We start from the raw sequence: 21,573 nt of genomic DNA, 5'->3' as shown, positions 1-21,573 counted from the left end.
GCTGATATCCCCTTTCCATAGTTCTTCTCATTTCAGATTAAAAATCAAAACAGGGCAGGAAGGAAGCATGTGGAGTCTGGCGCCAGATTGCCTTGGTTCATATCACTTACTAGTTGTCTGACTTCAGGAAAATATCTTACTCTGTCAGTGCTTCAGTTTCCTCATCTATAAAGTACTTACAATAATGTTATGTCCTCCTGGAGCTGTGAGAATAAAATGAGATAACATAGACGAAGAACGTGGCAGTGTGCCTAGGACATACCACCTACCCAGGGAATGTCAGCTTTCATTACGCTGATCCTTCTCTGGAAGTTTTGAACCAATTCCCATCTCCAATATTGTGCCTACTGTCTAACATATAAAGTGTTACTTAAAGATCTGGACCATCAAAAGACTTATTATCTGTATTTAACCTTCCAGACAGTTTTGATTTTGTGGCTTCTAGGCTGTCGTCCTCCAGAGCCACAATTCAATTAGGTAGAAAATCTTAAATCTAACATTAACAGGGTGTATATATTGAGGGACTTTTTAATGCCTCACAATATACATACTCAGGTATTTCTCCCAGTGCTCCAGCAACACTGATCTTTATTCTGAACCTAGAATGGATCAAGCCAAGTTCCTTCCAGCCTTGGAGCCTTGGCTCTACCTCTTTCCTTTGCCTGCATTGCCGTTCCTTCACATCTTTTCATGGCTCATTCATTTCAGCATTCAGATCCCTGTTAACCAGCCCCCTACCTCCAACACATTAATGGATCTTCATAGTTATCTATTTAAATTTCTTCTGTTTCTATGTCCCATCATGAGCTATTAATATAAGTTTAATAAAAGCAGTGGCCATATCTGACTTAGTCCCTAACTACAGCATTCTCAGTATACTACAGGGTCTGATATCTACTAACTATTCAATACATATTTATTGAATGGAGAAATGAAAACATGAATTGTTTATATGTTTACTCTTCACCCTGTAGTGGTAGATTGGAGTTTTAAATATCAGAATGATTTTGTGTGTGTAAGGATGTGTGTGTGCACAAATAGATGGGAAAAAAATAATGTGTCTCTATATGTGGGTGAGTTTACATGTATGTTTTTCTTAGCTCAGCCACTGTCTGCCTAGTCAGTGACATTCCAGTAGTAGCAAGCACACTTAGTATCCAGATATTGATTCCTAAACACCATGCTTCATTAAAAGGAAATTGGGCTCCCTTGAAAAAAGATTGCTTCCAAGACTGGAGCAGGGAAAATGCAAGAAGCCTCTTGTGGTGACAGAAAGTGAATAAGTTCTCAATAAAATGAAAAATAAAAAGGATGAAAGCATGTCAAAAGAACACTCGTGACAACCTGAAAAAGCTCCCAATGGACAAAGATGAGACAGTTTGGGCAATAAAAGAAACAATAATAGTATCAGGTTATAACTCAAAAATAAAATAAATATATATAAGTCCATAATGACATAAATAAATGATATGGATAAATAAATAAATGGACATAGAAGAGGACAATTTTCCCTTAAGAAATCAAAGTAATAATTGTAGAAGGAATGAGGGAAATAGAAAATCACCCTTAGAATACAACAGTAAGAAATGCTGCAGGCAAGATCCCCTGATGTATACCGAAATCAGTGGGCAAAACTGTAAGGAGAAAAAGGACTATTTATATCTTCCCAAAACATTTATTAATTATTTTGGTGGTTCTGACATATGTCTAAAAACTTTTTAATAAATTTCTCACTAGTAAGTTAGTTAATTCCTCTCATCTTGTGTAAGAGCTGGACTTACTGACTTGCTTCTATTAGATAGAAGACCATGAACAAAGCTGGCAGACATGACCTTAACCAAGTGATCAAGGTTAATATCACCAGTATTAAGTCATGTTGGTATCATGCAGCAATACACTGAAATGGCCACATCACTTCTGTGGGACTGTCTCCAAATCCATAACCTCAGTTTAATCATGAGAAAAGTGAGGCAGACCTAAGTTGAGGGACATTCTATAGAATATCTGACCAGTAATCCTCAAAAGTACCAAGGTCATCAAAGATGAGGAACAACTCCGACGTTGTCACAAAATTGGAGAATATTAAGGAGACATGATGACTAAATGCAATGTGGTATCCTGAGATGGATCCTGAAAGAGAATAAAAATATTAGACAAAAATCAGGTGAAATCCTAATCAAGTCTGTAGTTCAGTTAGCAGTATTTACCAAAACTAATTTCCTAATTTTTTTTAAAGAAGCATGTTTATGTAAGATATTAGCATTAGCAGAAGCTAAAGGGCATAAGGAAACTCTCTGTATGGTTTTTGCAACAGTTCAGTAAGTTTGAAATCATTTTAATATAAAAAGTTAAAGAAAACAGTGTAAGTATTTTAAACCCAGTTTCTAGTACAGATTAAGCATTCAGCAAAGCTTTTTAAAATTAATTAGCATGTTTGATAGTATATTTTTTATATAGAATTATCTTCATTGATTTATATGTAAGTCTAGAACTTCCCTCTAGTCAAACCATCTCCATTAAGTGTGCATGCAGTTTTCAAGGTTCTATTCTTTTGTTGATTCTCTCTTCCAAAAATGACCTTCTATTTTTGTTCCCTAGCTACATATTTTTAATCCTTCAAAATCCAGCTCAAATGTTACCTATCTGTGAGTCTTTTTGAGTGTCTATAAATCTTTCTAAATATCCTTACTTTAGTATTGATGATATTATGCTCGATGTCTTCTATGCCTTCCTTGCAACCTGAAAATAGGAACATTTTAGAAGGAAGAGCAGTATCTCTACAATTCGTAATACCCACTTAGTGCCCAAAGACAGTAGACATTCAATAAAGTGTTCATAGATTAATAAATGACAGAATGAATTACTAATTATTCTGTTTTAAGTATTTGGCTTGGTCATCATATTCAGTTACGTGATATTAGAATAAAAGATTTATAACCTTTTTTTTATTTCTTAACTCTCCCAAACCCATGACAAAGGTTTATTTCATATATGCAAGCGACTGCCCTCACACCCAATTTAAACAGGTTGTTTAATGCTGCACAGTTATGATTCCCAGCTGTACCTAGAGTAGAGTGAAGAAGTGGAGTGAAGGATGATTCAGGAGAACATTGTTTATTTCATTCATTCTGGCTGTTTTGTGAGTAATGTTACACTGTCTTTCAAGATCACTTACATAGATTCTCTGCCAGAGGAGAGGGATGCTGACTTTTAAAAATATTTGCCATAATGAAATTATCTTCCTTATTTAGGAAAAACAATTTTAGAAAATTTTTATGTTACATTCCACAGTAACAATAAAATATGTTCACATTTTGGACATATTTTTTATTTATGGCAAAAATAAGATGTAGACTGACTTCATGCTTTGATAAATATTCGTTCAAATATTTCCTGTCAAAAGAAGCACAACAAAATGCTTGATTATTTGAAACATTTTAAAATTAATGCCTTACAATTGTCTAGGTGATTTGTTAGTATTTATTACTCTTCATAAATTTGAAATATCGAAAATGTTTATTTTCTTTAAAATATTTTACTGATTTTCAGCTTAAAAACCAAAACCATTAAATATAAGGGAAATACTCTTGTGGGACTTTTTACTTGAAATATTTACTATAATAAAATTCATACTAATTTGTATCATAAAGTCTATAGCATCAATATTGTATTCATAATTTTATGGTTTATATCAGTTTATATTTTATCTATTATTTTTATTTAGTGTCCTGTTAGTCCTATTCTATTCATATGATTGGTGATTGGTAAAAATGCATTTCTATACACATGTATATATTTTATCTTTAGTAGCTCATACAGCTATCTACATATACCTATATATTACATTTGGAGAATATTTCTAGTATCAGTAATACATTCATATTTTCATCAATTTTATAAAAAATCATACTTTTTCAATTTTATAAAACTAAAACTGAAACAACTAAATACTAAATGCATACTATGGGAGTAGATTATTAGAAATTAGTCCTCTTGTAAACTATGAACCTAGCTGATCACTACCTCTCCAATAGTTTGGAAACTAATTTTATAAAATAAATGTAGATATTTCTTGCATTAACAATAAAACTGTCAGTCAGGTGCAGTGGTGTGCACCTTTATTTCTAGCTACTCAGGAGGCTGAGGCAGGAGGATCACTTGAGCCCAGGAGTTCAAGACTGTGGAGAACCATGATTAATCATGTGAATAGCCACTGCACTCTAGCCTGGACAACATAGCAAGACCTATCTCTAAATAAATAAATAATACTGTCAATAATCATTACATTTTAATTATATCTGCCACAGAATATGTGCCAGTTTACATTCGTCTAAATCACTTGACTTAAACAACATTTTAACAAATTATTCATATGCACTTACATCTGGAAATGCACTGAGAGGTAATCAAAGTATCACCATTGATTGAATACCTATATATTAGCCACTTTGTAGATATTATATCGCATTTGCACTGCAACAACCCTGCCTATGGACGTAACTATCTACTTTGACACACAGAGAGAGACTTAGAGAAAATGACCAGCCTAGGCTAAGTAGCAGAAGATTTCAAAAACACAATAATTTTGGCTCCAAAAGCAACACAATTTTTCATTGTCAGTTTTGATGCTAGGAACAGTAAACATTTAGTATTGTATCCTTACATAGTATAAAATCACCTGAAGTCTTCAGATCGAACCTTCTTGGGTTGTGCATTTAGTTTTTGGATTACAATGTGATTGCAGTAAACTTAGGGTTAATTCAACCCCTGAACTTCCAAAATTACAGGAGTCAAAAGGTCAGGGCTTTTAAAATAAAATAGTATTAGCTTTATGTCTTCTAGGACACAAGCACCATGGTCCATTTAACAAATTGCATCTTAATTCTTTCACACAAGATTCTGAGATAGTCAGTGTTATCCCTTTTTTACATATGAGAAATCAGCTCTGAGTTAAGTAATTCTGCCCAAACCACAAAGGTATCAAAGTTGGGGTTCAAATAAGTTTTTGCTGACTACAAGTCTTGTGTTCCTTAAAAATAAAAAATGTAGACAGTCAAGAGGGTTTCTAGAATTTGACAAGAAGAGGCAGTAGAAGGAACAGAAAACAAAAAAAGAATTATCTACTAGAAAAATCAGATCATTCTTGAGGAAATTAGTAACGGGCAAGTTGGGCTCTACATGCATTGCTAGAGGCTAAGGGCACAGCATTGACCAGGTGTTGATGTTAAAGATTACTTCCCTTTAGGCCGGGCGCGGTGGCTCACGCCTGTAATCCCAGCACTTTGGGAGGCCAAGGTGGGCGGATCATGAGGTCAGGAGATCGAGACCAACCTGGCTAACACAGTGAAACCCTGTCTCTACTAAAAATACAAAAAAAAATTAGCCAGGCATGGCGGTGGGCACCTTTAGTCCCAGCTACTTGGGAGGCTGAGGCAGGAGAATGGCGTGAACCCAGGAGGCAGAGGTTGCAGTGAGCGGAGATCATGCCACTGTATTCCAGCCTGGGCAACAGAGCCAGACTCTGTCTCAAAAAAATAAAGATTACCTCCCTTTATTGAGATGGTCTCTCACTGTAATCACTCATTACAAAATACTAAAGAAGACAGCTATTAAAAATAGTGTTTCACTAAAATATATTTCTAGTATAATATTTGTTACCTTCAGGACATAGAAAATAGATATAGAAAATGTGGAATTTGCATAACAATGATGATTTTACTTCCAAACACTTATATGGTTGGTTTCAGCAGGTTGTAATGAGAATATGTAATGAGATCTGGTTTAAAGTAAGAAAATAAAATATTTATAGACATCTCAGTGTCTGATACTATGTAGACAAAATATTTGATTGATATTTGGAAGTATTTTTTTCACTTTTCATCTAAATGTTCCATCATTGCATACCATGAGCCTATGAGGTTTTTAGTATCATGACACTTTGAGATTATAATTTTGAATGGAAACTGGAAAACTCACTTGTAAAATATCAACCATCAGCTTCCCCTGAGGAATAAATAATTTTATGATAATTTTAATGAAGCAGTAATTGTTTATGAAGTTAATAAACCATTTTTTTTCTGAAGTGGTGTAGGATAATAACTGTTAGAGTAGATTTGGGTAATTTAATTCCTCAATTTTTCTGAAGGCAGCTGGATCCTCAAGAAGCAGAGAAATAGCCAAGCTCTAGGAGCCAGAGTGAGAAAGGATGATTCTACTATGTAGTTCATAGCTCTTTCTTATATCTTAAATCAATACTTTAAATTACTTTATGCCACCTCCTAGAATGAGAGGAAACTTGAATTAAAGAACACTACTTTCATTTAGTTAAAGCTTAAATGAAGATTTGATGGAAAATACACTATGCTATTTATGTGAATAATCTTATCATATCTGCTAAACACCCCAAGGCCTAGAGGTAATTGAATTTTAGAAGAATGCTAACATGTCTGCTGATAAAAACTGCTTTAAGTGTAGTCTTAACTATCTAAGTGCCAATATGCTAAAGAAATAAACCTCTGGGATGAGTATTTAAGAGTCATAATGCAGCTTTATGTCATTAAAAAATGATCACAATGTCATAGGGTTGATGACTGCGCAGAATAACAAAATTCTCTGGACAGCAATCCATCATAAACTTGGAAAATAACCGAGTAACTTGTCAAAATTCCTTTGCCCAAAAAGTCTAGTCTTTTAAGTTGCTATGGTAATTACTACATTTGTTGGAGGTATTTAGGAGATGACAAATTCCTTGTGCATAATGAAACTTTATAAAGAGTATTCTAAGCATTCTAATTTTTTTAAGTTGCCTTTGATTTGCATAACTGATGTTTGAGTTCAGTGTAGAAATAAACTTGACTGGTAAATTCAAAGGACATGAGAAGACTGAGGAAAAAATTAAAAGTTCAAGACAAAAGGAAAGAATTGCCTTTTATAATATTTATATCTTCTACTTTTTTCGCTACTGTTTTCAGGATGTTAAATACTTAGTCTGAATTGCTATTCAGAGAACAGCAAAGGGAGTGAGAATCGTCATGTAGAACAATCCCACTGAGTTTAAACCACCTGGTTTTAATTTATCATTGGGAATGAAACCATATTTAATTATTTATCATTGCAACATGTCATATGAGCAGAGGAATAAATTGTGCTACCATTTCTTAGTTGCATCCATAGTCAGTTGAACTACATTCATTCACTGTAACTGGGGAGTTGGGGTGAGAACAGATTAGATACCTCTAACATGCCATGAGTCTATTTTATTTTATTTTTATTTTTAATTAATTTATTTTTTAAGACAGGGCTTGCTGTGTCACCCAGGCTGGAGTGCAGTGGTACGATCACAGCTTACTGTAGTCTAGACCTCCTGGGTAAAGCAATCCTCCTGTGTCAGTCTCTTGAAGTGCTGGGATTACAAGCATGAGCCACCATGCCCAGCTAATTCTTACTTGTATTTTATTTTATTTTATTTTATTTTATTTTATTTTATTTTACTTTATTTTACTTTACTTTACTTTACTTTACTTTACTTTATTTTATTTTATTTTATTTTATTTTATTTTATTTTATTTTATTTTATTTTATTTTATTTTATTTTTGTAGAGAGGAGTTTTGCTATGTTGTCCAGACTGGTCTCGAACTCCTGGGCTCAAGGAATCCTATTGCCTTGGCCTCTCAAAGTACTGGGATTACAGGCATGAGCCACTGACCCAGCCCTTAAGTCTTTTTTAGACACAAGTGAGCAGACAATTATGAGCCTGGAAATATTCCTTAATGAGGAGGAGAGCCAATGGGACAGTGACAAATAGGGCTAAGTCCATTACCTTGAGTATTACAGATCAGCACTGCAGCCAGGATTCAATTTTCAAACAAGCTTCAGATCTGAGGTACTAATATTTAGGGGAGCTCCAGGAGTATTGGTGAGGACTCAAAAGAACTCCCTGAGAGCTGGTGATGAGAAAACAGGTTCAGAAGCAGAAGACCCACTGCATGGGTGATCCCATCACTAGAGAATTGCAGAACATAATAAAAACCTAGCCACTGGGAAACTGAATGGCCATTCAGTAACAGAATAAAAGTCTAAATGTGTAATACAGGGTAGTAAGGAAAACTGAGCATCAGGTAGCGAACATATTTACAAAGCCCACATGACCTTCGTCAAATAAATTAACCTCTGTATTCATTGCATGGGACACTAATGATAGTACTTACCCAAGAAGGTTTTCCTGAAGATTCATTGAGTTCATACAGGTGAAACTTAGAACAGTGCTTGTAAGTTTTCCGGAATTTTTGTTATTGTTGTTGCTATTGTTAGTTTGTTGTTCTTGTTACAGGTGCCTGAAGTTAAAGTTGAGTCTTAAACTCTGGTTGTTTAAGCAATAAAGGCAAGAACAAAATTCCGAGACCAGCCTCACTCAGGAGCATCTCTGCTAGAACTCTTGCTCCTGCCTGCCGTGACCAAAAATCGTCAGGAAATGTGGGGTCGAATTTAGCCTGAAGGTTTTTACCACATCTGACCCTGATTTCTCACTGAAACCATCAGCATTTTCATTGCTAATATTTTGCTGCATCTTCTGGATGCAACATTTAGTAGCTGTATGACCTTGAGGGAGTTATTAAACTTATCTGAGCCACAGAAATGTATTGCCTTCTCCTGTGACTTTGAATAGTGCTTTCATATTCCCAAATGTCTATAATCAGTAGAAAGTTCACCATTTGGTAAAAATAATAAGAGTCACTAAGTAAATTAGAAGAGGATTAAATGAAGTAACAAAAATTTTGAAAAGGTACAGCAGCAAAGTTGTTGTGTAATGGTAGGACTGGTTATGAAAAACAAAGGCAGTTATTTTAGGAGCAGAAACTAGCATAAAATGGGAATCTCTTTTGCATCTCCATTACTTTAAGAATCCTGCTTCCTCCTCCTAGAATTCCTTGCTTCCGTATAGTCATTGGGAAAATATCTGCTTATAGTTAAATACTTAGGTGAAGCTCCACCTCCTCCAGCAAGCATTTCTTACCCCCATGATAGAGCTTGCTGCTTTCTCCTCTGAATCCTCCAAAAACATTGCTCATGTCTAAACTGAAGACCTTGCCACAAAGTGTCTACCACTGACTGTCAACAAGGCTCCTCCTCCACCTCATAATGTCCTCTCTTTGGTCAGGGTTTGGTGATGGTGGTTGTCTTAACAGCTTTATTTGAGGTATAATTTACATATACACAAAATTTACCTGTTGGGATTGTATTTTATGTGACTTTACATCCTCAGCCTGCAAAATCATCCTGATCCAACACAGAATATGCCAGAACAAACCATTTTTGATGAATTTATTTTATAAAAAAAAAAATACATGTGTGAATTTGTAAAACTGTATTCCTAGTAAGAAATTCTAAATCCAGCTTAATTGAACATATGTGTTTAATTATTTTAAAAAATACATATTATCTAAAGAAAGATCATATTTTATGTAACAGTAGTTATTTTTAGAAGTAAAAAATAGCCAAATTAATTGCATTGTATAAAACATGTTTAGACTGAAGGCTACCTTAGAAAATTCTAACTGTATGATGTTCAAAAACTTCTTTTTTTAGTTATCATAAAATAAATACATTTGAAACTATGTCTCTTAATTTTGTTTATCTGAACAGTTACAGAATTCTGGAGATAGTTTCTTTGGAAACCTCATGGTATATACTGATGGGACACCCAGTCTATGAGGAAGAGCAGAAAAATCATGTATCAAAGCAGAACAATAGTACTTTTTTAATTAAGTAAAAAGTTATAGCTTGATTGAAGCATGGAGATCATTTAATATAACTAATGGAAAAGTAAAAGAGTGACAAAGTTAGTAAAGTGTTCAAGGTCACATGGTTTGTTGGCAGCGACAATGTTAAAAGCAGAGACGAATAGAATCACAGTGTTAATATTCACTGAAGATTATCCAGTTTAGCTACCCATCTGGTTATTGAATCCTCTCTCCCACATTCCTTTCAAGTTGTTGCTTCTATGTTTGAATACTGCCGGCAACAGGGAGTCGTCTAGCCTCTGAGATAAAGTATTTAATCTTTGGACAAGTATTAAACTATTAAAAGTTCACCTTTTGTTGAGAAGCAAGCTTTTCTTTGTAATTTCTACCTACTAGTCTTGATGTTAGCTTTCGAAGTCATCAAAAACAAGTCAAATATCTTTTAAATCGGAGAGACTTTGCTAGTTATTAAGGACAGATGATTGTTCCTTTTAACAAAATAAACTTTTATTTTGTGATGAATGTTTATTTTTTATCAAGATGTATTATGTTCTCATTATTAAACAACAAAAAAAAATCATCAATTACCCATATGTAACCTTTCTTAATTATAACTGTAGTTACCTCCTTTTTAGTGTAAGTTTTTTCATTGTTACAGATGCATTCTTACATTTAAAATTTTAACCGTGACTACCACTTATCATAGTATGATTATTTTCCTGTGACAGTAAAATGCAATATGCATTATTTTAATACCTGAACATTTTTGTTAAATAAATATTCAGAACTTCATTGAATTACTTGACCGTTATTAGCTTTTGAGTCTCTCTATTTTTTCCCAACAATTAATAGCAGAATTGTGTTTACTTTTATGCATATATTACCTGCCTTTTACCACACAACTCTAGAGTAAGTTCCTGGAAGGAGGTATTTCTAGGGTAAACAACTTGAACCTTTCAAAAGAGTGATACACATATTTCCAATTTCCCTTCAGTTTAAGCCACCACCAGCAATTTATGAAGAAATTCCTTAACTGCATCATTTCTAGTATTGGGTTTTCTTTTGTCTGTAATCTGATCACATGGCACACAATAACTTTTATCTTATTGGTAGATTTCTAAGCTTTTAGAGGTCAGCAAAGTTGAATGCTTTGTCAAACATTTTCTACTTACATTTCCTTTTCTCCGAAGGGACTGTTCATTATACTCTTGGAATCTTAGTGGTTTTTCTTTTCTACTTAATAAACTCTTCTTTGTCATATGTATTTTGAATAATTTCCCTAGTTATTTTGTATTTTAATTTTGTGTGTTAGGTTGTAGTACTAAGCCCTGTTGTGGGGTAGGGGGAGGGGGGATGGATAGCATTAGGAGATATACCTAGTGTTAAATGACGAGTTAATAGGTGCAGCACACCAACATGGCACATGTATATATATGTAACAAACCTGCACATTGTGCACATGTACCCTAAAACTTAAAGTATAATTTTAAAAAAGAATTTTTAAATGCTATGTCTGCACAGGGTGCCTTCCACAGTCATTTCTCCAGTTTTTACTCTTCTCCATCAAAAGGATAGACTAATATTTATTTATATTTTCCTATCATTTTACGTGCTTTAATATTTAACTTTAAAATCTATTTAGAAAACATTCTTATGGTGCTACAAAATATTATTTTCAATGCTTCTAACCAGACGTCTCAACGTCACTTATTATTTTTCCATTCCTGACTCTAATTTGTCACGCTTCCCTGTTAATACACTACTCTGCAGTTTGTGTCTAATTACTTCTCTCGTCTCTGGCTTTTTCCCTCACACAGACACACAACACTACCGCCACCACTGCAACAACAGCAAAAACAACAGCAATGCCTAAGCCACATAGTTTCTTTTCTTACATTTGCAATAATCTCCTAATTGGTATCAGTGATTTTATTAAAATAGAAGGATCACATATTTATCAAAAATTCTATATATGCATCCAAATTTAAGCATTTTGTCTTTTTTTTTTGTTTGCACATCCACGTACACACACACACACACACACACAAATTTAGAAGCCAGAGGTCAGTTACGGGCCACAGGATCTGATTGTGGTGGGAAACACTGAACATATTTTGCTGTTAAATAAGTCATTTGTGAAACAGATGATTTTCCTTTCTTTGTCTAATCTTGTTAATGCTTATTTGTAAAATGTATTGCCACCCTCACCCACATTTCTTCTTAATATTGTTTTTCTTATGACAAGTTATGCTTTCATTGTAAACAAGACAAGTAGTGAGTCTTTAACACAGTGAAAGAAGTACAAGTGTTTCTGATGTAGTAATAACATTTATGCACATGTTCTTGTTTTTACATCTTATATACATCTAAATATATTCCTAAAAAACTTCTAATTCTACAAATTATGCCAAATAATAGGGGCTAGGGGAAATAAGGATTAGAGCAAGATTACTCAAAATATGTTAAATCAGAGCACTAGTAAAAACATTAATAAACTAAAAAATGTGACATTTAAATTCCCATGAATATTGTGCTAGCATCAGAGTCTGTCATGATGGCATCTTAATCTTAGGGGTTAATATGTTAATGTGTCCACTTTCCTTGTAAACCCTTGATGAAACTCACTGGTTTATTGGCAGATGGTCTCTTAGTTTCCATGCTTGTATAATTGCTAATTAATCAGCAGTGAGAGTGATCTTTAAAATCAGAGATCAGATTATGTTATTATCTCACACAAAGCCCTTCTGTAACTTCCTATTATGCCTAGAATGAATTTCAAAGTCCTTGTCCTGAATCCTTTGGCTACAGTCTAGTTCTGCAGACTCATCTCTTCCGCTTTTTCCCTTAGTCATCGCACTCCTGCCAACTGGCCCTCTGTCATTCCCTAGAATGCATCCTGTTCCTCCTGCCTCAAAGTTTTTCTGGTTCCTTTAACATCATGATTTTTTCTGCACCTTTTCACATAGCTAGCATTTTATCATTTCTCATGTTTCAGGGAGACTATCCCTGTTCATCTGACCTCATGCAGGTCTTCATCTCTTCTCCTCCTGCAAATTTCTCCGTCTCATCTTAAAACTTGTTTCCCTCATAGGATTTATAGAAATTTATAATTATTGTGTTTGCTAATTTTCATGGGTTCCTTCCACTGGATCATAAACTCTGTGAGTGCAGGACATTGGTACTCATTCACCATGGTATTGCCAATGTTTGAAACACAAATCTTGACATACAGATATGTTCATTAAACATTTTACTCTATTACCCTTTCCTGAGCACCATGTGTATTTCAGTGAGCAAAACAGACAAAAAAATCTCTTGACTATTTAAATAAGAGAAAACTTTTTCGTTTTATCCTTTTTTTTTTTTTAATTGAGACAGAGTCTTGCTGTGTTGCCCAGGCTGGAGTGTAGTGGCATGATATCGGCTCACTGCAACCTCCACCTCCCAGGTTCAAGCGATTCTCCTGCCTCAGCCTCCCAAGTAGCTGGGACTACAGGTGCACGCCACTATGCCCGGCTAATTTTTTTTCGTATTTTTAGTAGAGACAGGGTTTCACTATTTTGGCCAGGCTGGTCTTGAACTCCTGACCTCGTGATCTGCCCACTTAGGCCTCCCAAAGTGCTGGGATTACAGGTATGAGCCACCATGACAGGCCTGTTTCATCTTCATACTTTCCTTATAGTGTACTTCTATGTCTAAACATGGTCTATAAGTAAAAAACTGAGGTCATATGCACTAGACTAATGTTATTCCTTCCTGCATTTAAATAATTTTAATAAGATATAAAATTACAGCTTCTGTTTTTTCTTCCCTATTTTTAAAGCAATAACTCTTTATATTATTGCCTCCAAATTTACTGTTATGAGGTATGATGTTAACCTGATTCTTTATATATTGAACTCACCAAATATGTCACCATACAAACTCCTACTAAAGCAAAGCTAAGTTCAATAGAACTTGCAACAGTAAAGAAGAGTGTCACCTGGACTGAATTTTACCATGTCACCAAAGGGGGCAGGATAATATACTGAGTTTTCTGGCCTGTGCTCAGTTGGTTTCAGGTTGATCTTTCAAGGTGGGAAAATGATTAGGATGAGGCAATTTTTGTGACCTAATAGTTTATGATTGGTGGATTTAGCAAAAAGAGACTTCTGAAGAGAGTCCTGATAAGTAACCTTATTTAATAAGGGAGCTGCTTGCCCAGGTAGGCAAATATTATCTCAGCTAAACAGACATGCAGAAATTTATTGATGTAAATAGTGATTATTTATATGCAAATAGTGGTTATTGGTTTACAATCTTTTCTGAGCAAAATTTTTAGGGAATAAACAACTAATTAATGTTGACATAGCTATTAATAAGTTGTGCGGTTGCAGTCTCATGGGGGATGTGCTATTTTCCCTCCTCCTTTAGAATATTTTCTGTCCCTAAGGGAGTTGTTCTTACATGTCCAGTGTGACACTGTGAATTCTTTCTGATGTCTTATGCATCTTTTTATAACTATTAAAGTTGTTGGTCATTACTAATAAAAATAGTCCTTATACTCTATTATTTCATTTTTACTTTCTGCAACTACTATTTTATAGATATTGGCCCTTGTGTTTCTATTCTCTATTTCTATTAACTTTTATATTTTACAAACTGAGAGAGTTTCATGACCAGTTCATTGGTTAATTCTAGTGTTGTTCTACCAGCATCTGTGATTATTCTTTCTTAATTAATGTTTTCTTATTCCTAAGTTTTTCTCCTATCCCTTTTTATAATTTTGTAGAGATTAATATGCATGTTTTATTCTCCTGTTATCTGGTACACTAATTCTACTTCTTCTGTTATAAGATACTCAAATTGCTTTCTAAGATGTCTTAATTTTTTCCCTCTGTGTTTATATTCCCCTGTAAACGTCAGCAAATTACTAAAGTCTTGTGCCATTCTGAAGATTTTAGGCAGTAAAGGTGAGAAACATGTTTCTGAGCCATGAGCTAGCCATGTGTTGATTTATACATTACAGTTATATTTCCTCATACAGCTGCCAAAAGCTTAGTAGTAAAGATGTGCAGAAAAGAAAAACAGGCAAAAAAAAAAAAAAAGAAAGTATTTTGCACAGGTGATTTGATAGCTTAACAGCTATTGACTGGAATTGCTAAAACAATTTTAGGCAAGTGGTTAAGACAATCTGACCCTATTTATTTAATCTAAAATGGCAGAGTAAAACTCTAAGAGTATAATCATTAATTCCTTGATTCACCTACAAATTTTGAATGCTGATGCAGAATTGTTTACTTCCCAATCTCTTATATACACACCAGTAAGAAATGTTCTAAATCTAAGAGATCCACAGGGTTTATAAAGATGCATAAAAAAGGCTATATAACTGTGTGTTGAGAGGAAGAAAAGAAACATCATCAGAGGCTATGATGCTTCAGAAAGATTTTAAAACGCGGCAGGAGTTGCTAAGTGCCCAAGGGAAGGAAAGGCACTCAGACTGTAAAGAGCAGTATAAGAGGCTTAGAGTTACAGTAGCCAAGTAGTTTGGTATTTCGGGCAGTGTAAAATAAACTTGCCTGGGACAGTCTTGGAAGCCAGATCATGGAGTAATCAGTATTCCATAATAAGTTTGTGTTTTACCTGTGAATGGTTATCAGCCTTTTAGAGACTATCAGTAAGAAAGTGATTTGATGAGATTTGCATCTTAGAAAGATGAGGTATGTGGCATTGGGGAGGATAAACAGGAAGTATGCATGACTAAAATCAGTAAGATCGTTTGGAAAGATATTGCTGTAGCTCGTGTAAAAGATGATGAACACCAACATTTTAGTGAGGGAATGCTACTGAGCGGTTGAAATCTGCCCAGTAAGACATAGAAATGATTGTTAATATTATTTAACTATAGTTAATTTACATTTAAATAGGCACACGTGACTAATGGCTACCATCTTAAGATCAGAAGTCCAGATCTTAAGGGAGATGTGTGGTCTGGCAACGTAGATTTTATAGGATATTTTAAAACATATGTATGTTTTTCAGGGAACATTTTAAACAGCAAGTGATGATAAGAATAGGGAGAGTGATAGATAAAGGAAAGAGCCACAAGCAGGACCCTGGTCATATCAATATTTCAGCTTTAGACTGAAGAAAAGGAGTCTATGGAAACCACTGAGAGAAGGGTCATGTTGAGGTAGGAGGTGGAGCATTAGGGAAGAGCGGCAGGGAGCCCAAGGCAGGACCAGTTTCATTTCAGCAGGCTTGTCACCAGAACTTACTGAAAACTCATAAGACTTGAAAAGAGCCAAATGTATTTGGCAACTAGGAGGACATGATTAAGAAAAATAAAATTTATCCATGATGAGGATAAACACCATGTTAGAGAGAATAAATGAGTAAATGGAAGATGAGCTTAAAGTTTATAAAATACAGAAAATCTGAGCTAGGACAGGGAGAATTACCAAAGATAATTACAATTTAAAAATAACTTAATGAGAATTAAGTAGATTTGTGACATGAAGGGAAGAAGGTTTGTAGAAAGAGGCTTTAGGTATGAAAGAGGGTGAAGGTTGGTGTGAAATATTAGAGAAATGGGAATGGATGAAAGCTCAGACAGCAAGATTAGCAGCTGGAATGAGGAAAGAACATCTTTTCTTTTGAAATCAGAGGGAAAGAGTAATAGATTGATGCGTATTTTCTAACTCTCAGGGTGGAGTTTCAAACTTCGACTATTACACATTATTTTCTAAAAGATATGTTTTCTCAATCCCATGAGGTAAAAATCCAGCGCAATAACATTGTTTGCCCTGCCTATACCATTCCCCTCGATATGTATGTTTTAAAAATGGGAATATACCATTGCAAAGAAGATGAGAAAATAAAATTAAAAGGAAATTAAAATGGAGATAGATAGCGCTTAGTTTTTTATGTGGTACTTGTTCAATCTAAGGGACTTGAATTTTGAAAATAAGTATAATCTTGATTTTCATCTTTAAAATCCTAGGATAAAATGTCAAAATATTTTAGTAAAGTAGTTTTTGTTGTTGTTGTTGAGTAATGTAATCTTATCTTCATGGTTTACAGAAATGTCCCTACAACTTCTCAAAGAAATTTAGTAGTTCATTGCACTTTGACATCATGAAAACAAGAGAAAATTCATGTTAATTTTTGACTGGACTAAGTCACAAAACAGTTCAGTCATATGCAATATTTTTTATGTAACACTTGCAGCTACTGAAACGTATGTATCGTTTCTTGCCTAAGGAAATTAGAAAAAGATCTGGAATTCAGAGTGGTAGCAAAAATCAGACCATTATGCTTTTATGTGGAGTATATGTTATGTGAAAGATTATTGAGATAATATGTTAGAAAATATCAAGAAAAAATTCTAATCAGATTGCGTGTGAATGCACTATTTGGGGAAAAGTTATTTCATATTAGATTCCAGACAAAGTATAAATGCAACTTACATATGTGTGATAGTATCTTAATAACAAATAGGAGTTGTTTCTTACTGTGTCATGAGATTACACCCGTAAACATGTATCTTTTCACAGTCAACTAGGGAAGAAAATAAAATGCTGTTCAGGGAAATTCATTTCCTCTTTAGTAATACATACTAAAGAATGGAGATCTCTCTATATTAAATATTCCTTTCCTTTGTGTTCCTTGGAACTCAAATTCACTGTTCTTTCCACTATATAGCTAAACTTATCCTTTAGGCAATATGCCTTCAGATACATATAAATATCTAAAATTTTTGGTTGTATATCTTCATGTTGCTTAGAAAACTGTAGTTTTCATATTTAGTGACAATTTTAATTTCTCTTTGGATCAATGTCAAGTTGTAGCTCTCTCTACCTTCTTGTTTCTTTTTAATCCTCAACACATTTAGGGGAAATAATTTTTATTTTATGTAAAAAGTCACATCTCAGAAGTTGAGTTATTTCCCCATCACTCCTCATCTCTTCCAAATTTTCTAAATATAATTTGACAAATCAGTCATTCCACTTCTGGCGTTATACAGGAGACATTGAAATGAAAGCATTCTTAAAATTCTGCAATCTCATGGGGGAAGAAATCATTTCCCCTCCAAAGTTTATTCTAAAAGTGGAGGATCAGGAGCAATGTTTTATTTTGACATTATAGGTCAACATATTTGCAATACTGGGTTTCCTGTTCTTTAATAGCCTTTCTATCCAGCAGCAATTCCATAGATGATAAGTGTGAGAGCTCAGAGATTTCATCAGCCTTATCAGTACCTGCTACTTGCTATTGCATTTATGTAGCACAGTTTTAAAATGTTAAACTTGATTGTTTTTGTCCTCCAGTTAGTATCCCTGCATCTCAAGTAATCAAGGACAAGCCTATGTGCTGAAAAATTATATGATCTTCCTTACTCCCTTATGTTAAGGTTTTAGCCATCAAAGTTGTTCTCTCTCTCTCTTTCTTCTCTACGTGTGTGTGTGTGTGTGTGTGTGTGTGTGTGTCTTTCTCCCTGTGAGTGTTTTAAGATTCAATTGTAAATATTTAAATTTTATTTATTAAATCTATTTACATTTTAAACGTATTTAAAATCTGTCTAGACTTCCTAACGTAAATTCTTATATACTTATTTCAAATCCAAGAGATTGAAAGAGGTCATAAAAGTTAACAAAAGATCTTAGCACCAATGCTTTCATTCTTAACTTCTCAGCCATTCCTTGGTAAGTGTTGATTTCATCACTTTGTGGATAGAGAAATAGATTACCTAATGCAAATATCCCTTACCTCCTCCATCTCTTAATTACAGTGCTGACTAAAATATGTCTCTTTTTTTGTGTAGTGTAACTCTTTTTAAAATGAACTTCTGTGGTTTACATTTGTGGAAGTTATCTGGATTAAATGAAATAGATATTAATAAGCTTAATTTATTTTTATCTTCCCTCTTCCTCAAAATTCTCCAGTAGCTTCTGTTTTGTCCACTAATCCCTATTGTCACTGACATTCTGTACTTCGACAATGGGAAATAAAATGCTGTTCTCTACCTAATTCTTTATTAGATAGTATTATTAATAAAATTAACTAAATTAAAAAAATAAAATACATTAGTTTTTTCTTCTCTATCATTATTCTTAATCTTGATTGAATCATAGTTCACCTGCAGAACTGATGTGTGCATGCATGTGTGTAAGTGCATGTGTATTTTCATTTTAGCCTGTATTTTGGGTGAGCTACATTCAAACACCGGTCTCAAGCTAAAAATATTATTGGTAGGAAAACTTAAATTCAACTCTAAAATAAAAATTCATATATTTTTCCAAGAATCATGGATAAGAAAGAACTAAGATAATAAAAGGTATGCGTAATGCTGATATTGAATATAAATACCAGTCATTTTATTATGAAACATTTGGATGTTAGTCCTGATAAAATTACGATGTGAAGGTCATGGTATTGATCCCACACACTGTTACAGACTCTGACCTGGGACTGAGAAAAAAGGTGCCAAGGAAGGGAGTGTCAACCACCTTTCCAAGGCCAACATTGAATTGGCATCACTGATGCAAAAAATGGGGGCAATCAGGATCAGATAACTACAATGACACAGATAGAATCATAATCATCTTGATTTAACTCAAGTTTTAGTGATATTGGGGGAATATTAAATTCTCCTTGATATTCTATAATATAAATGCTATTCCTGTTATTCTAGAGTGATTTAAAGCATCCCCACAACACTAAAGTTATAATCAGCCCTCAAGCAAGTAATTTGCAAGTCTAAAATTAATACATATTGATCACTCACTTTTTGCTTAGTCTGTGAAGGTAGCTTTACAAAATACTATGTTTAATATGCCAGAGAGATACCAGTTGTGAAATAATAGTTTTTCATATTAGCTCTTACACCTAGATACTTTAGAAATCATGATGAATTATCTGGATGTCAAAGGGTAAAAATTAATTCCTTGATAATTAAAATAATAAATTGAGGTAATATGCAAACAATGTAAAATTTCCCGAAATAAAAATATTATTAAATATAATCATATTTGTTAATGTAATTCATGTTTAACCTATGGTTAAAACATTATACAAATCAAATTAATTTACTCATAAAATGATTAGGGTTGAAAAGATCATTTAAAAAGAATATGCATGTTTAAGTACTTAGAACACCCTATTCATTTTAATTTTGCAGAGCAAACATATCCAAATAAATATGTGAGTTCAATTTCAATAACACAGAAAAATAAAATAGGTTAGATAATAAGTATGCAAGAGGAACTAACAGCAACAAAGAAATCATACTCAAGACGTAATACTTTTTTTCTATGAATCTCTATCACTAGGACGATACCAGATCAATACCTTCCAGTACCTTTGTGAATTTATTGTAAGATGAGCTTTCATTTACTTGAATTAATTTTCTCATATTCAACTATATCCTTACTTTAACTTCTAAATAAAAAAATTATAATGAATACATTCCTGCCTTGTGGTTTATTGTTATTTTTAAAAGGCAGTAGAATGAAGAAAATAACATTTTTATAATAAATTCTCTCTCCATTTAATCCTTTCCAAATCTTCTTTTGGAAATTGAATTGCTTAGACTCATCTTGATGATTAATATTCTCAGTACATGTCTTTCCCCCTCAATGAACTCACAGAGAGAAAAAAATATAATTATGTTCATTGGGCTCAGTATATTTTATTGACATTAATGTTGTTAATTTACATTAACTTTGATGTCACTACTTACTAGCATTAAGTATAGAGGGCAGGGCACAGTGGCTCATGCCTGTAATTCCGGCACTTTGGGAGGCCAAGGCAGGTGGATCTCTTGAGCCCAGGAGTTCGAGACCAGCCTGGGCAACATGGCAAAACCCTGTCTCTACAAAAAAAAAAAACAAAACAAAACAAAAAACAAATATATGACAAATTAACAATATTTTGCAAACATAATGGGATTACATAATCTCAATAGCGTTTCCACAATTAGAAAAATTGACAATGAATTATATATTTGAATATCCTTGGTCTAGTTTTGAGATCTCAAAAATATGGCCTCTGATACTCAAAGTGATTGAAAACTATATATAATTATGATAAACTTTGTAAATAATTTCCAAAACTATAAATGCATTCTCTGATAAAATTCACTTTAAGAGTAACTTTTTAAATAGTTTACCAAATGTTAATCTCTTTTTATTTATTTTAAAAGAAAACTTCGTTTCCACATAATTGAACAACTATTTAGTATTTATATTGTTGAAGAAAAAAAAACCCTTAACTCTTAATAGTTACTAATAATGGTATTGTTGTTATTGATATCACTGTGAGTTGGAGAAGAAGTATGATGCTTAACAATTTTAAAAGCATATTAACGCTAATCTTTGTGTTTTTTGTTTCTACTTTCAGAGACAAAGAAATAGCATGGCATGAAACATGGCTCAGTTCTATTACAAAAGAAATGTTAATGCTCCCTATAGAGACCGCATCCCTCTAAGGATAGTAAGAGCAGAATCAGAACTCTCGCCATCAGAAAAAGCCTACTTGAATGCTGTGGAAAAGGGAGATTATGCCAGTGTCAAGAAATCCCTAGAGGAAGCTGAAATTTATTTTAAAATCAATATTAATTGCATTGATCCTCTCGGAAGAACTGCTCTCCTCATTGCAATTGAAAATGAGAACTTGGAGCTCATCGAACTACTCTTAAGCTTTAATGTCTATGTTGGAGATGCTCTATTACATGCTATCAGAAAAGAAGTCGTCGGAGCTGTTGAGCTGTTATTGAACCACAAAAAACCTAGTGGAGAAAAACAGGTACCTGCAAAAATACAGTTTTTAATTTATTTTACCTGCAGAAGG

At 33.7% G+C, this 21,573-nt stretch overlaps 1 protein-coding gene across 3 annotated transcripts in view; it reads left to right on the top strand.

Moving 5' to 3' along the window:
* The window catches only part of TRPC4 (transient receptor potential cation channel subfamily C member 4), a 229,219-nt gene that overhangs the window by 60,825 nt on the left and 146,821 nt on the right, over nucleotides 1-21,573 (top strand). For all 3 annotated transcript variants that reach the window (XM_003806917.7, XM_063595763.1, XM_063595762.1), the window contains one exon: nucleotides 21,124-21,528. In XM_003806917.7, the coding sequence (XP_003806965.1) occupies nucleotides 21,151-21,528 (378 nt within the window). In that variant the 5' untranslated portion in view covers nucleotides 21,124-21,150. The remainder of the gene's footprint in view (nucleotides 1-21,123; nucleotides 21,529-21,573) is intronic.

The sequence above is a fragment of the Pan paniscus genome, chromosome 14 (assembly GCF_029289425.2).
Source record: "Pan paniscus chromosome 14, NHGRI_mPanPan1-v2.0_pri, whole genome shotgun sequence".
In the NCBI taxonomy this organism is placed as follows: domain Eukaryota; kingdom Metazoa; phylum Chordata; class Mammalia; order Primates; family Hominidae; genus Pan; species Pan paniscus.
This window is presented reverse-complemented; position numbering and strand designations above follow the sequence as displayed.